This window comes from Thamnophis sirtalis, unplaced genomic scaffold (genome assembly GCF_051295495.1).
Source record: "Thamnophis sirtalis isolate CommonGarterSnake01/CBP01778 unplaced genomic scaffold, rThaSir2_p1.2 scaffold_5, whole genome shotgun sequence".
Classification (NCBI taxonomy): Eukaryota; Metazoa; Chordata; class Lepidosauria; order Squamata; family Natricidae; genus Thamnophis; species Thamnophis sirtalis.
The window spans coordinates 32,113,461-32,129,497 of record NW_028261385.1 but is presented as its reverse complement, the minus strand read 5'-3'; the positions used below and the strand labels follow the sequence as shown (position 1 = coordinate 32,129,497).

Here is a 16,037-nt window from a genome sequence, read left to right as displayed (position 1 = left end):
CATTGTCAGCTTCATTTTAGTAACATCATTTGTTTCCTTTCAGATCATAATATACTGTACATTCAGTGTGACTCCCTTACAAAAGAATGCAGTCTCATAAGTGGTTTAGTAGAATGAAAGCAGTAGCTATTTTTGTTGCTACTCCAATTAGCAACTCCCTGCTCAATGCAATAATATAAATTAAAGCATTTCTGACAGATGGCTATCCATCTTCTGCCTCAGTGCTTCATTCAAAGACAGTCCATTTCTTAGATCACTGGTAATTGGTTCCATTTTTAAAGTATTGTTTATAGTTCTATAACTATAACGTAAGTCTGTTATTTTTCTGTGGCTTAAAATCTATTATTTTTTGACCTGTGTTCTAAGGTAATTATTATTATCAATTTAAGTTAAAGGATATCCAGAATTGCCATCATTCATGACATGGCATTTGGACACAAATCTTTTGATTTCAGCTATGATACTGTAGCTGTTGGAACTGTAATGGATCATTAATTTCAGCCAGTTTTTCAAGGAATGTGCCATCTTGTGTCAAACAAAATTACAGGCCACAAATTTTAATAGTCCCAGTTTGTATAGCATTGCTCAAAATAATTTGTTTTCAAAAAATATTTACAAAGGGCAACCAAGTTGTGTTTTATGTGTTGTATTTTACAGCACCCCTAAGGCTATTGTTCAGAACAGCAATTCATCATTTCAATTATTCATGACCATTTTATTATGATGATTTATTTTAGGTAATAATCACATGAAAGAAGACAATTATACAGCTGCTGTGGATTGTTACACCAGAGCTATAGAATTAGATCCAAATAATGCGGTCTATTACTGCAACAGGTGAAGTTCATATAAAGCATGTGGATATTTATTTCTGAATTATATTTATACTTTTCTCAATATATACCACTGTTCTGCAGAATGCTATGCCAGACATTTGTTAATTTCATAAGGCCCAGCGGAGATCAATGGAACTTCTTTTGAAAAAAAATGTTAGTAGAGTTAGATGGGCAAGTCTGTGTTTAGTTTTAGGAATGTGTAGCTCTTCAGTTCTGAAGCAGAACAAATACTTTGGAAGACACGTGTGCATTCTTTAAGAAGCTGTTTCTTTTCCCATCCTTGCATAGTAACTGTATGGTCCCGGGAAAATATATTTTTGAGTGAAGGAGACATTGAAGAGTTAGCAACATGATGCAACAATGATATTGTTATTGACGAGCCAACTCTCTTGCATGGTTTCTGCCTGTCTGGTAAGATCAGGCAGAGGTCGTTGTTTCAGGTTGTATCCTTTTAAACCAGTGTTTGTCAACCAGTATGCAGCCAGTATGCTGGCTGAGGAATTGTAGAATTCCACATATGTTGAAATTATTGAATTTGAGAAGCACTGCATTCAACCATCCCATCTGTCAGGATTGTGCCTTTTCTGACACCGCACCTGCCCTCTGGGAATAGCCTTCTGATGTTGTTCTAGAAGTCTTTAAATAGCAATAGCACTTAGACTTATATACGGCTCCACAGTGCTTTCCAGTCCTCTCTAAGCAGTTTTCCAGAGTCAGCATATTGCCCCCAACAATCTGGGTCCTCATTTTACCCACCTCGGAAGGATGAAAGGCTGAGTCAAGCTTGAGATTCAAACTGCCAAACTGCTGGCAGCCAGTGATCAGCAGAAGTAGCCTGCAGTACTGCACTCTAACCACTGCCCCACTGCGGCCCATCCTGGTTGTTCTCCCAGGCGTGGGGTTGTTCTTCCAGGCCTGGGGTAGCATCACTTTTAACTCCTGTCAGGAGTGTATTTATAAAATATGGAGGTTGTCATGTCTGGATACAGACTTTTCTCTGTTTACTTATTGTTTATGTTTCCACAGACTAAACTGTCCAGAGTCATTCTGCAGTCATGTGGCAATAATAAACAAACTCTAGAATAATGTTTCCTAAAGTGTGCTCCGAGGACCCCTGGGGGTCTCAAAGGACCCTTCAGAGGTCCAAGAAATCAAAGTTCTTTGCCAGATATTGAAGATACTTGCAAAAATTTAAAACAAGATCATTCTTCTCATTTAGTTAAAAATGTAGGGCTTTTCATGAAAAATATTTGTGTTAATATTTAATTGGTATAATATTATTTTGACAAGATTCTATAAATGCATAAGTTTTAATTTTTAATTTACACACACACACACACACACACACACACCGTATTTCCCCTAAAAAACCCAAAGTCTTATTATTTTTGAAAGTGCAGGAAGCGGTGAACATAGTCACCTCATAGCTGCTGCTGTGTTGCAATATTTTCAGGGCGGGCTTATTTTAGTGCATGCGCTTAAAAGCCCGATTGGGCTTAATTTTCAATGAAACAAGAATCATACAAAATAGGCTCTATTAGGGTCCTCCATAATTTTTAAAAGTGGGAAGGAGTCTGAGAGCAAAAATGTATGCTCTAAACATATTCTTATTTTTGTGTTCCTTGACAAAAGAATGTGTTGTGAATGTGTTTCTTGACAAAACGCAAATGTGACTTTGGTAGATCTTTTTCCTCAATATTCTTTTTATTCAAAAAACATATAATTGGTGGGTGGAAAAACAATCTACAGCCCCTTTTTCAATGCAAGACAACATGTTAATCATATTAATGGTTGGTGGTCAGAATGAGATCATTTTGTTGACTTTTATATTTTTTGAGCTTTGCTCTTTTTTCACACCGTAGAGCTGCTGCTCAAAGTAAACTGAACAATCACAGTGAAGCAATAAAAGACTGTGAGAGAGCAATTGCAATAGATCCAAAATACAGCAAAGCATATGGAAGAATGGGGTAAGTAAATTAACTTGTTATATCTCACATTTCTGGACCACCCATCTCCTTCAGAGAAGGAATTGTTCTATTTTTTGCTTAGACCAGAGGTTCTCAACCTGTAGGTCACGATCCCTTTGGGGGTCGGACAACCCTTTCACGGGTCGCCTAAGACCATCGGAAAACACATATTTTCGATGGTTTTAGGAACAGCGTAGACGGAGCTCAAACTACAGCTCCTGGCATCCCCTTCTGAGCCACGAAAAGAAAGGCTGGGTGTCAGCTGGCTGTTCCTACTCCGCAAAGCTTCTGATATGCTCTTTGGAAGAGCTGCTCTGAGCCACAAGCGCTGAGCAGTCGCCCCTCCTTTCCTAAAAAGGGAGCCTCGCTCGGCCACGGTAGCCGCTGGTGGCCCGGCAAAGATGAGAAGAGCGGGCAGTGAAGGGAGCGGGGCTGGGACCGATTCCATTGATCTGCTGGGCTCCTGCTCTTCCTTTGGCTAAGGCAGGAAGGAGAAGCAGTCACCACTCTTGGAAGACGCAAGCCGGATTGGCGACAGCTGTTTGGCGCAGCCTTTATTTTTCACAAGACGCCTCCGCCATCTTACGGAATAACCCGCGCTGAGCGGCCAAGGGAAGTATCTTCACCGCTTTCCCTTCAGGCTGCCCTGGCAACCAAGAGGGAAGAGGAACCATCGTGGTGGCAAGGGGGTTGTGTCAGCGTCCCCCTTTGAGGTTCTTGGGCCAGGCAGCGGGTTTTAACTTCAAACTAGGGAAATGAGTATCCAGGGCTGCAGCCTGCTGAGTGTCAAAGGAGGCATCCTTGCACTTTGCTTACTTTGCTGCATGAATTTAACCTGTAACTTTGCACGATGTTCAAGTGTGGGCTTTGAATCCAGTTGGGTCAGTGCCCTAATTCGTATTCAGTTAATTATTGCTTTTCTATCCCTTCTTCCTTCTGGGAGTTTAGAATTCCCAGCCCGGGGATCGCCATTCAAATAACAACCGCTGAGGAAGGCCAATTTGAGTGTTATCAGCCTCAAGTCAGCCACTTTGTGGTCTCTTCAGCCCAAGCCATAATCAGTATTAATTCTTGCCTTAGTCCTGTATTCATACATTGCACTAGTGATGAATCAAACTACTGTTGGGTTCATGGCAAACTGAATTATAAACTATATAATTTGTTATGTAGTCATGTACTATGGTGGCTAAGTACACTGTGAGCCATAATGATTTTGATATTGGCTGATGAAAATCGTCTTTTCTTTTTTTAATCAGATGCAATGATGTGGCAAAATATCTCAATTTGATTGTTGGATTTTCACTGTGTAGATGCAAATGTGAACTCTTACTAGTGGTTAGACTCAAAATGGGTCTTTAATTAATTATGTTCAATTTGTAATAACGAAAATACATCCTGCATACATCCTTACATTACGATTCATAACAGTAGCAAAATTACAGTTGTGAAGTAGCAATGATAATAATTTTATGGTTGGGGGTCACCACAACATAATTTTATGGTTGGGGATCACCACAACATGAGGAACTATATTAAAGGGTCACGGCATTAGAAAGGTTGAGAACCATTGCCTTAGACCATGTACTGATGCTGTTAAAGATTAAAAATAAATCATGGAGCAAGAGTGTTATTAATTCATTCTTTGACACTCTTTCATTTCTTTCCCCCTCCATATTTTTCTTTCTTTAGCACTTTTGTTCCTTCTTTCTTTCCATTCTGTCCTTTGTTCTCCACACTTTCTAGTCTCTGTGGTATTCGTCTTCCTCCCTATCTCCTTTTCCATTTTCTCAGAAAACGAGGAATATGAAGCTCCTCCTAGCAGTCTGAACCATTTTCTGTAAGAGAGAAAAGCTCTAGATATTTAAAATATTTACGAACATCTCAAATTAGTATATCTTTTTACTTGGCTACAAAGAATTTAAAAGATCAATTTGAATTCATTAATCTGAATAATAATAATAATTTAATCAATTTAATTAAACTAAGCTGTTCAAATTAATACCCACAAAATGAAAGGGCTGTCTGGATTACTGCATGACTTCATTCTGATATGCTTCATGATTTTAATTCCATTCAAAACCAAAGCAATTAATTTTGAGGTTCTTCTACTTGTGTTTATGAAATCTGCAGTGCCCTGGTGATTTCATGTATGTTCATCAATGGACTTTTAAATCATTTTTTAACTTTCAATTTATTCTCCCATCTTGTAATTGAAAAATCAGCAAAAGCCAGATCAAGAAAGTGTTCTTTACATGGAAGATTTTCTTTCTTTCTTTCTTTCTTTCTTTCTTTCTTTCTTTCTTTCTTTCTTTCTCTTTCTTTTCTTTCTTTCTTTTCCTTCCTTTCTTCCTTCCTTCCTCCCCCCCTCCCTTGTTAAAAGCCCACTGTGAACTTTCAAGGACATAGGGTAATAAGTATTTTTAAATTCCATGCTAATAATTGGTGGGTTATATAACATGGTTTCAAAAAAATAGGAAGTACTTTAATCGATGGCCTGTTTTCAGTTGACTCATCACATTGACCCTCTCTGTTGACCCTTATTATTTTCAAGATAAGCAAGCTTTGAGCTTCTTAAAAGTAAGATTTGATTCCAACCTGTAGAAACCCAAATATGTTCTCCGGGCGGCACCATAGGCATTGCCATCTTGCTTTTGGGTTCTGTGAATGCACAGAACAATTTTTATTGCACTGCGCATACGCACGCAGTATCAAGCATGCACACGCAGCTCAATCATGAGTGAACCGGTAGTAGTGCCTGCCCGAACCCACCCCTGATGTAACCGAATGGTAAGCCCAATTCTCATGGTATCCTACTATACAGAATTGAAATTATATACCACTCCATATTTTCTAAATGTATGCAAATTGTAATAAAATTCTCCTTATACATGATGTGATACTATTAGCTACACATATGCTACATTATATCATTACAAATGTATACATATGGTCCATGCTTTTAAAGGGATTTCTTGTAACTTTTTTTAGTTGCAGACAAAACTGTCAGGTGCAAAGAATCAGAACTATTAATGGAGGTTGTAGCATAAATGATTTATTTACTATATACAGCCTATAGTGCCTATACCATATAACCTATACACAATCTGGTCAACTACACTATATTTCCAAAAGTATTCGCTCACCTGCCTTTACTCGCATATGAACTTACTGTAAGTGACATCCCATTCCTAATCCATAGGGTTCAATATGACGTCGGTCCACCCTTTGCAGCTATAACAGCTTCAACTCTTCTGGGAAGGCTGTCCATAAGGTTTAGGGGTGTGTTGATGGGAATTTTTGACCATTCTTCCAGAAGCGCATTTGTGAGGTCACACACTGATATTGGACAAGTTTACGTGGCCTACCACTTTGTGGTTGAGTTGTTGTAGTTCCCAAACATTTCTATGTTCTTATAATACAGCTGTCAGTTGACTGTGGAATATTTAGGAGTGAGGAAATTTCACAACTGGATTTGTTGCACAGGTGGCATCCGATCACAGTTCCACGCTGGAATTTACTGAGCTCCTGAGAGCAACCCATTCTTTCACAAATGTTTGTAAAAATAGTCTGCATGCCTAGGCACTTGATTTTATACACCTGTGACCATGGAAGTTATTGGAACATCTGATTATTTGGATGGGTGAGCGAATATTTTTGGCAATATAGTGTATCTATCAGCACTAAATTGGCACTAGATAAGTGTCAAAGGAAGTCAAGGAGGGGCTAGGCTTGGATCACTTGTGGCAATGCAAGGACTCTAAATTGATTATGTGTTTTATTCTGTCCCACCTGCAGCTCTGCTGCTCTTCTACAAAAACACCTCAGCAATTCTGCAGGTAGTTGGAATGAGGGGCAGAGGGAAGCTTGTATGAAACTGCAATAGAGTTACTACTAGACATTGTAGATAAACTGAGCAATAAAGTAACAAATATATATATTTGGTGAATGCTGTTTTAAAATAAAGCTATAGAGCCAGGGAAATATTAACATTTTTATTACTTTGAGGCATACTTTTAATGGATTTGAGCCCATTCTTTTCCGTACAATTTAAACTGTATATTTTAAAAGAATAGATTAAAAAATATAGAAATATTGTCCTCATGTTGGCTTTCTTTGTACATATTAGATTGGCTCTGACTTCAATGAATAAATACCGAGAGGCAATTAACAGTTACCAAAAGGCACTGGATCTTGATCCAGAAAATGATTCTTACAAATCAAACCTGAAAATAGCTGAACAGAAATCAAGAGACATGTCCAGTCCTGTAAGTTAGCTTTCAAACCATTTGTAATAATATATTGTTTAAATGCTTTGGTTAACCTATACTTCTTTACTAATAGTTGACATGTATTTATTTTCAGACTGGAACTGGTCTGAGTTTTGATATGGCAAGTTTGATAAACAATCCTGCCTTCATTAGCATGGTAAGTATGCTTAAAAAATATTTTTGCTGTTCCTGGTTCCACTGTTTCACATATTGGCTAACTATTCCTTACTCTTCTTGACGTCATCTTTTCATTAATTGTTAAGATGATGATGCCATTGATTAAAATTAAATCCCGTCTTTCACCATATTCAAAGTACCTTGTAACTGGAATACAAAATACAAAAACTCAACAATCAAACCAATACAATTAAAATCAACGGAGACAATGCAATTTTCTTAACACCAGGACAAACTGCTCAAACAGCTAAAAGCCTGGTGAAAAAGAGTTTTTTTGATATTTTGCTAAAAACTGGAAGACTGAGGGTGGGGTGAAGTTATATTCTCTGGGAAAGAATTTCATAGCTTGGCTCCACACTTGAAAAGATTTGAATAGCTGAGCTGAGGCATTTTCAAAAGAACCACATATTAATTATATAATAGGCCAGTAATGAGATACCATAGTCCCGCGATGGTGAACCTATGGCATGTATGCCACAGGTGGCACGTGGAGCCATTTTTCAGGGTGGCTGGCCAGCTGACTTCGACCTTCTTTTGAGGCCGTTTTTCACCCTCCAGAGGCTTCCTTGAAGCCTCCGTAGCATGAAAAACCGGCCTTGCGTTCCCAAACTTCCAGTTTGCTCATTGGATCATTTTTCGCCCTCCAGAGCCTTCATGAAAGCCTCCTGAAGGCCTCTGAAGCCTCCAGAGGACGAAAATTGGCCCTACAGACAAACCAGAAGTCACCATGTCCGAACTTCCGGGTTCTCTGTAGGTTTGTTTTTCGCCCTCCGGAGCCTTCAGGGGCCTTCGGCCCTACGAGTAAACTGGAAGTTACCATTCCCGAACTTCTGGGTTCTCGTAGGTCCGTTTTTTCCATCCAGAGGCTTCAGGGAAGCTCGAGGCTTCTGGACGGCATCCGGGGCAAAAGCTCTTTTCGCCTTCCCCAGGCTCCTAGAAAGCCTATGGAGCTTGGGAAGGGTGAAAAAACTGCAGCAAAAGCGGGGGGGGGGGGGCACTGGTCACACACACATGGGCAGGGGGGCATCACACGCATAGCATTATGGGTGCGGTATGCTGGTGCACGACCCCCCTGTGCTCCCCCTGCTTTTGGCACAGGAGCTAAAAAAGGTTCGCCATCACTGCCATAGTCATTTGATGCTAAGGTTAATTAAATCCCCAAAAAGTTTGACTTTGAAAGTGCAAGTTTAACCATTACTCAATACTATTGGTAATGAAACTATCCTAAGTATTGGCTTCCTTATGGCTAAAATTATTTCATCTATTTCAGGCAGCAAGTTTAATGCAGAATCCTCAAGTCCAGCAACTGTAAGTATCAACACAGGCCACCTGTGTTGTCATAGAGGTGACAAAGCAAGCATAACATAGAGGATTAGGGTGAGCACACATCACTTTCAGGAAACACACCTAGTGCTGAAATTTCACTGAACAAATTTCTTTCTAGTAATGATTTTTCCGTTTGTTAGGGTAGGATGAAGAAGAGATTATAGCTCTGCTTTTGAACTCAAGAAGAAAATCTGGCAGTGGAATCTGTTCTTTGATGGGTTCACAGAAAATTTATATGAGTTTCTGAAATTCAAATCATAATAAAATGAGTACATGCATGTTATGTGATGTAGTTTCTATTCCACCACACTTTTAGACTCTATAAGTGACTCATAGAACCAATAGAGTACAAAATATAAAGCTTGTAAGTAGTTTTGAGAGTTAGCCTCAAGCAGGATGTGATAAAGAGCATCAGTGTCTATTGAACAGAATTTGCTGCTCAAAAAATTGTCACTCTGGTGCAGCAACTAAAGCTGAGTAATGGTTATCCTGATTAAGCCTCCATCTGCTGTTCAGGATGTGTCAATAGTTTTGAATGTTGCTGGGAGGTCCAATAGACCAAGAAACTCTACCCATCTGGGTGATGATCAGGATGTTTTGATCACAAGGCCAGGTTAAAATCCCCTACATCCAGGACTCTCTCTAGCCAAATCCTCGTCATATTCTCTGCCTTTATGTAGAAAGGGTCAATTAAAAGCCCAGTGGTATTTGTTCTCTTCTTCAAAGTGACTGGTATAGTCCCTTCCCTTAAAGAAGTATTTTCCATCCCTCAAACTCAGTTGCCTGTTTGTTCCTTGTCTGCTTATATAAGTCCAGGAAGGGAATATAATTGCTCCAAAAGATTCTGCAGGTTTAAAACAGTTCCAGAGAAACTTAGAAGCCATTGCATCAGCTATGTCATTGAATTTTGCCTTTAATTATGTGTGCCGAACTTGCAGATAAACAAGTCCCAGTAGCCTGAAGTTCTTCTCATCTATCATTCCCTAACAGCATGTCAGTCCATCTAAACCAGTGGTAGTCAACCTGGTCCCTACCGCCCACTAGTGGGTGTTCCAGCTTTCATGGTGGGCGGTAAGGGTTTGCTGTAACTCTGCTTTATAAATTTTATAAAGTAAAGTTACTTCCCTACTTTATAAATCACCATTACTATGGAACCGGTGGGCGGTTAGAAAATTTTACTACTAACAGAGATACAAAAGTGGGCGGTAGGTATAAAAAGGTTGACTACCCCTGATCTAAACAGAGCTGTGAGATGCACAGATATAATAGGGCACAAAGAGAACTATTTCACCACCTTAACCAGTGAAGTAAATGTTTAACATTGTAAGCCACCCAGAGGTAAGATGGGTAGCCGATACATTTGACAGTTAGTTAGTTAGTTAGTTAGTTGGTTAGTTAGTTAGACAGACAGACAGACAGATACGATAGGCAAGTAGGCAGACAGGCAGACAGATAGTATAGATCCAAACCTAGGTTCATACCAGTGTTCAGTCATATTTATTCATATTTTACTATCTGGAACAAGGGTGTCAAACTCACACTATGTCATCACGTGACGTATCACGAACCTTTTCTCATTTGCTAAACCAGGCATGGTCATAGCTGTGGCCAGCGCATGATGCATCCGGCCCGTGGGCTACGAGTTTGACACCCCTGATCTAGAATCTGTGAAATCTACATTTAATTTCCCTGAGCTGCTCCTTAAACCATGAGCACCCTTGGATCAGCAACCAGAGGGAGGTGTATGGTGGTGGTGGTGAAATCTTGCACAACAGCCTTGTTCACTTTCTATTCTAGAGATTAACTAAGTAAAGAGCCAAACTAATGACCAGATGGTTAGGGAAATATTTAAAAGCCTCTTGAAAACCACTTCAATCCATAAGACATCTGAGGTGGATCATCATAACTGGTGTCCCCCCCCCCCCCCCCCCCGGTTTCTGCAGAGATCACAAGTGATAGCAACTTTCATGGTAACTGCTTTTAAAAAAAACTCACATTGTTCTTATTTGGATTTATGTGAGTGGAAATTGTTTGCATTGATATATCTCATTCTCAATGTAAATAGGCTTTACATTTATTTGTAGACTCTTAAAGAAAAAGACAGTCAATAACAATGGATTTGAAAATCTCTGTATTTCTCTCTATCAGTGTCATATCTGTTCCCTTTAGAATGTCAGGAATGATGACAAATGCTATTGGCGGGCCTGCTGCAGGCGTTGGCGGTCTCACTGATCTCTCAAGCCTAATTCATGCGTGAGTATATATGGTTTACAGGGATGGGTTGCTATTGGCATTACTGTCAGATCGGTGTGCAAAAAATGTACATTAACATATAACACAGAAATAAAGATTAATCTTTGTTGTTTTTATCATTTTTATATTACTTAACACAGCAGTCCACTTTAAATGACAGTCACTTACAACCATTTGAAGTTATGATAGAGCCCCTTCCCAAGAAGGTAATTATGGCCTGGTTCCGACAGCTGCCTCCCCCTCTCAGTCACATTTCATTTCAGATGCATTCCAAATGGCTCACATTTACAGCCATTTTCAGCATCCCAAAGTCATAGGACTGTAATTTATGATGTTTTTGACAAAACAGCACTTAGTTCAACTTTTCAGCAAAATACCCTATAGCAAACAACAGGTTTGCTTAATGACCATGGATTCACTTAATTACCATGACTATAATAACGGCGGCTGCTAAAAAGGTAAAATAAAGTTGGTCATGTGCTGACCTGCTTTACAGCCATCACAATTTATGACCATAATGGGCAGGCTTCAAGGACTACCTATACACCCTTAGGTTAACATTAAGTTAGAAAGAATTTTCAAATGCTTATGTATTTTCTCTTAGGGTAAACAGTAACTTCTTTTTGAATAATATTATTTCATTCATCTTTGATTAGTACATGATAGTAACTCTCTTTATTTGATCTTTGTTTTAAAAAATACATATTTTTACAGGGGACAGCAATTTGCCCAGCAGATCCAGCAGCAAAATCCAGAGCTCATAGAGCAACTGCGAAATCATGTTCGAAGCAGATCCTTCAGTGGTAGCACTGAAGAGCATTCTTGATTCAAGAAACATCAGTTAAAATATCGTTCCACTAATTCCAAAAGGCATATTGTAGCTTGTAGCAAATATCACCATTGTAATTCTTCTCAGACGTGAGATAGAAAATTATTTGTGTGTATTCCTTATTGTCTGTTGGAAACAGATCATTGCACACAGATTTGAACATATCATGTATGTTTAGTGATGCCTTTGTACATGGATTATAATTAGAACTGTTGACTTATTACAATCTCTGTGTCCGGGGAGCATCTTTATATTAATAAGCAACAGCATGTGGATTTTTCATTCTCTTTTGAGAGAATGGATTTTGCAGCATACTGTGCACTGAAAAACAGCTGGTGCATGTCAGAGGAGTAGAAGATGGGCTATCACTCCTGTATAAAGGTTATGTATAAATTATATTCGATAAGGTTGTTTTTGCCCTCCAATACAAGGCTGTGGGGTACATATACAATTATGCATGTCTAATTGGCAATAAACATAAAAGGGTTCACTTCTGACAAAGTATGGTTGATTATTGGAATTGTTGGAAGAAAAGACAACCTGTTTGAATTGCTTTAGGAGCAGATAATATGGCAGGAGAAAGAAAAGCTATGAATATGGATAGGTGTGGTTATAGAAAGTGGACCAGAGATATTAAGCTGCATTTATAATGTACGAGGGCAGACAAATCAGTTTGTAGAGTGATTGCTATTGATTAACTGCTAAGTTAAGTTTGAAAAGAAGATGTAGCGAAATGCTTGCTCTTCTGTATTGTTTTACAAAAAGGATTAACATCCAAATCTTCTATACTATAGGGATGGGAGAAGAGGATTGTGAATTCCATCTTTAGGAGATATAATTAAGCAGTGGAGTCTCCACATAACTTGTGTTCAATGATTAGTAGAAGAATGAAGTTAGAATGGATGTCCAGAAATGTTACATAAAGGAATGTTAAAGAGAAAGCTCCAGAGAATATAGAATGGGGAGAATCTGCATATGGAAACTCTAAAGACCTTTCTTATGAAGTGATACCATGTTCTATATTAATATAATTTTATATGCACGGTATCAACTGTATTTGTCATCTATCTGCTTGCATAGTCCTGGATGGTTGACTGTACATTACAAATCCATTTTAAGAATTTGAGATGGCATACTTAGATACATTGTTTAAAACATTGACTACTATATAAAAAACTCTGTTCATCACAGTTTTATTCCTCTATTATGAATCTGATTTCACCACCACCACTCCGCTTTTATTTTTTCTTGTTTCTTTTCTCCCTCTTCCCATTTAAAAAGAAATGCGGAACAGAATTACTTAAATCATTTCTACAGGAATAGAGCACTTCATTCAGGAGAAAGCTTTCAGTGTCACAGTATAGTGTTATATTTAGAAAACTTTTCAGGGGAGGATATTGTGGAATATTGAGTGGGTGGAAGAACATTGACAACCTTCTGCTCCAAACAACAGTTTGTTAAACATTTATTCTGAATATATGTGGAGCCCCTGAACTACTCTGATTTTCCTCCCACCTGTGTTTAACAAATTCTGTTGGCACTAGAACAGATTAAACTAACTGCATTAAGTGTATACTCTAAAAGTGGGAGGAACTGCTAACAAATATTAATTTAGAATACATTTGTAGTCCAGGTGTTAATAATTAACTCTAAAAACTGTTCTAAATTATACTATGTGTAATGTTCTGAAATAATTTGGTAAATTTACTCCAATGCTAACTTAAAAATTGCTACTATAGGGCTTACTGTTGCTAGTTTTAATTATAAAATGAAGATTCCATGTTTTTCTTAGCAACCCTGCTCCTTCTATAAGCATGTGTTAAAATGTCCTGTATATCCCAATTCATTGCATTTCAAATTCAAAAAGTTAGGTGCGTAATACAGCACTAGCACTTTCATATTCACAGTGGAGTATTTGCCAAATGAATACATATTTCAGAAAGTACCATTTAAATAATTATTCACATTCCTCTCTAGTTACTTATCTCAATTTTTCAAGGACGAATAATGGATCAGTCCTCTGTTATTTGGAATAAGTTTAATAAAACAAATATGCCGTTTTCATACAGTATTGTCTGTGGTGTTTTTTTTTCATTCTTTATTTCAGGAAAAAGTCAATTCTCATGTCTCAAGCTATTTTAAACCAGGGATATTTGTATTTCTAAAGTTTGTACACTTATAGTTACATATTCTATTTAGAAATTTAGCCATTGCTATTAAGTGACAGACTTATTAAGTTTAATATAACTTGTTTCCTAAATAAAGATTGCCATTCTAAGTAAAAAAAATCCTATTTCATGTTAAACTTTCATAAATGCCAACAAATGTGGCAAATACCAAATATCAGTATTAGTAATATGATATAATTCAATTTTCTTGTTATTCCCAGCTCTTTATGCCCTTTATTTGGTCTAAAAATCTGAATATTTAATTATCAATCCCCTCTTTTTAGTGAATCAGTAGATGTAGTCAAAGAGATGTGTTAAGGCAATGATTTAATAGCTGAACAGTTGCTGTAATACTGAAATGATGCAACGAGAATGAGTCAGCAGGGCTATTCAACTGTTATCACTTTAAGAGGGTTTTATAAGAGAGGTCCTGTGAGGGCATCTCTCTCTCTTTGTGCTTCCGTGCTGTATTTGATGATTAATTGCCTGACTTTGCCTAGTACATGTACGTATGTATTCCTTGTAGATAAACCACTATTTGAAAGACAAACCTCTGTTTACTGTATTTTGCTCCTGGGTTGTCTCAAAATAGTCACACTGTGTGCACTCTGACATGTTATGGACCCAGTCCAGAGAGAAGGCCATAGTGACTAGAGAAACCAGAGAAGAGAAATCCAGTGAGAGTTTGCTCCAGAGCCAGAGGCTGTGCATTGTGGTTTGTTAGTGGTTAGTGCTTGTAACGGAAACAGGGAACATGGCTTCTATCAGCATAATGGGAGAAGGTTTCGTTGTGTCTTGGCTAAATGAGGCAAACTATCTCTCATGGAGTGTAAAGATGGCGATGTACCTGCGAAGGGAGGACTTGTGGATGATAGTTACTGATCCACCAACAGACCTGGATGATGGGGAGAAGAAATGAAGGCATTAGCCAGCATAATTCTGGCTTTAGAGAACAATCAGCTGATACATATGAGGAGTCTCCAGTCTGCAAAAGACTGCTGGGAGGCGTTGTTCAGTGTGTATGTTAGACTGTAGGCAGTAAAGTGTTGCTGACAAGAAGACTGTATAAAGCACAACTGAAGCCAGGGGAGAGCATGTCCACACATCTGCAGGCTATGAGATATTCCTAGAATTAGAGGAAAGAGGAATGACGTTTACTGAGGCATACAAAGTATGCGTGGTGCTCGGTTGGAAGCTTCACGGGAAGTTCTTTTAACTAGCTTAGAGTCCGTGCAAGAGATGGACTTAACCATGATGTATTTGACTGGCCAATTGCTGGAGGGAGAACAGAAACAGCTGGAGAGGCGACTAGGAAAGGAAGGAGATAATGCTTAGAACAGGCCAACATCTGCAACATCCCAGGATGCCAGCAGAGCAGCTGAGACTTTACAAAGCAACAAAATTCAATCAGTTATCGATGTTTTCTAGTGATTTATTGACAATGTAGGGACAAATGGCGGTTGGAAGGTGTTTCTTGTCTGAGACTTGTATAAATGGATTCCGTTGTGAAATAAATCTTGAGACTGCCAACTTCATCTAGTTTCTTTTAATAAAAAAAAAAACAGGAACATGGAGCAAGACTTACCATGCCTAAAGATACTGGAAACATTCATGGACTTATTTGAATTAAACTAGGTAAGGGTTAGAGAATCTCTGGTCCTTCAGTTGTTTTTGTACCATAGTTTCCAGCATCTTTCATCAATAGCTATAGAAGTCGTAGTACCTCAATTATATTTAAGAATCATTTAGATTCTCCCAGTTTCATATACTAAGGATGAACGTTGTAAGATGAAAAAAAGAATTCAGACAAAATAGCTTGCAAGAAGAATGTCTAATCAGTTTTAAAGGGCAAATAGATTACTATTCATCAAAAAGCCTTCTAGTTCATAGGCAGTAGCTTTATTCACACATACCTCTGAGCCATAATATGATGCGTGTCCTTTGAGTTAGAGCTATACATGCACCTACCATATTTTTCGGAGTATAAGACGCACCTTTTCCCCTCAAGGTGAAAATCTGGGTGTGTCTTATACACTGAATACAGCATTTTTTGCCTCCTGAAACCCCGCCCCCTTTGCAAAAATGGCCGTGCAGAGCCTTTAGGAGGCTTATAGAGTGCTCCTGGGGGCTGGGGAAGGCAAGAATGAGTGAAAATTGGCTGTTTTTTGCTTGTTTTTGTGCCCCCAGCCCTCAGAAGCACTCTATAAGCCTCC

The 16,037-nt window shown here is 38.5% G+C and overlaps 1 protein-coding gene across 2 annotated transcripts in view; it reads left to right on the top strand.

The window, feature by feature from the left end:
* SGTB (small glutamine rich tetratricopeptide repeat co-chaperone beta) overlaps window positions 1-13,724 on the top strand; it is a 29,910-nt gene extending 16,186 nt beyond the window's left edge. Inside the window, exons 5-11 of one of the 2 annotated variants that reach the window (XM_087715567.1) lie at window positions 738-837; window positions 2,699-2,803; window positions 6,930-7,068; window positions 7,166-7,228; window positions 8,519-8,556; window positions 10,744-10,827; window positions 11,542-13,724. In XM_087715567.1, coding sequence (XP_087571693.1) covers window positions 738-837; window positions 2,699-2,803; window positions 6,930-7,068; window positions 7,166-7,228; window positions 8,519-8,556; window positions 10,744-10,827; window positions 11,542-11,653 — 641 coding nt within the window. In that variant the 3' untranslated portion in view covers window positions 11,654-13,724. Of the gene's footprint in view, window positions 1-737; window positions 838-2,698; window positions 2,804-6,929; window positions 7,069-7,165; window positions 7,229-8,518; window positions 8,557-10,722; window positions 10,828-11,541 lie in introns of both variants that reach the window. The other variant, XM_087715566.1, reaches the window with a different exon arrangement.
* The last annotated feature ends 2,313 nt before the right edge of the window (window positions 13,725-16,037 follow it).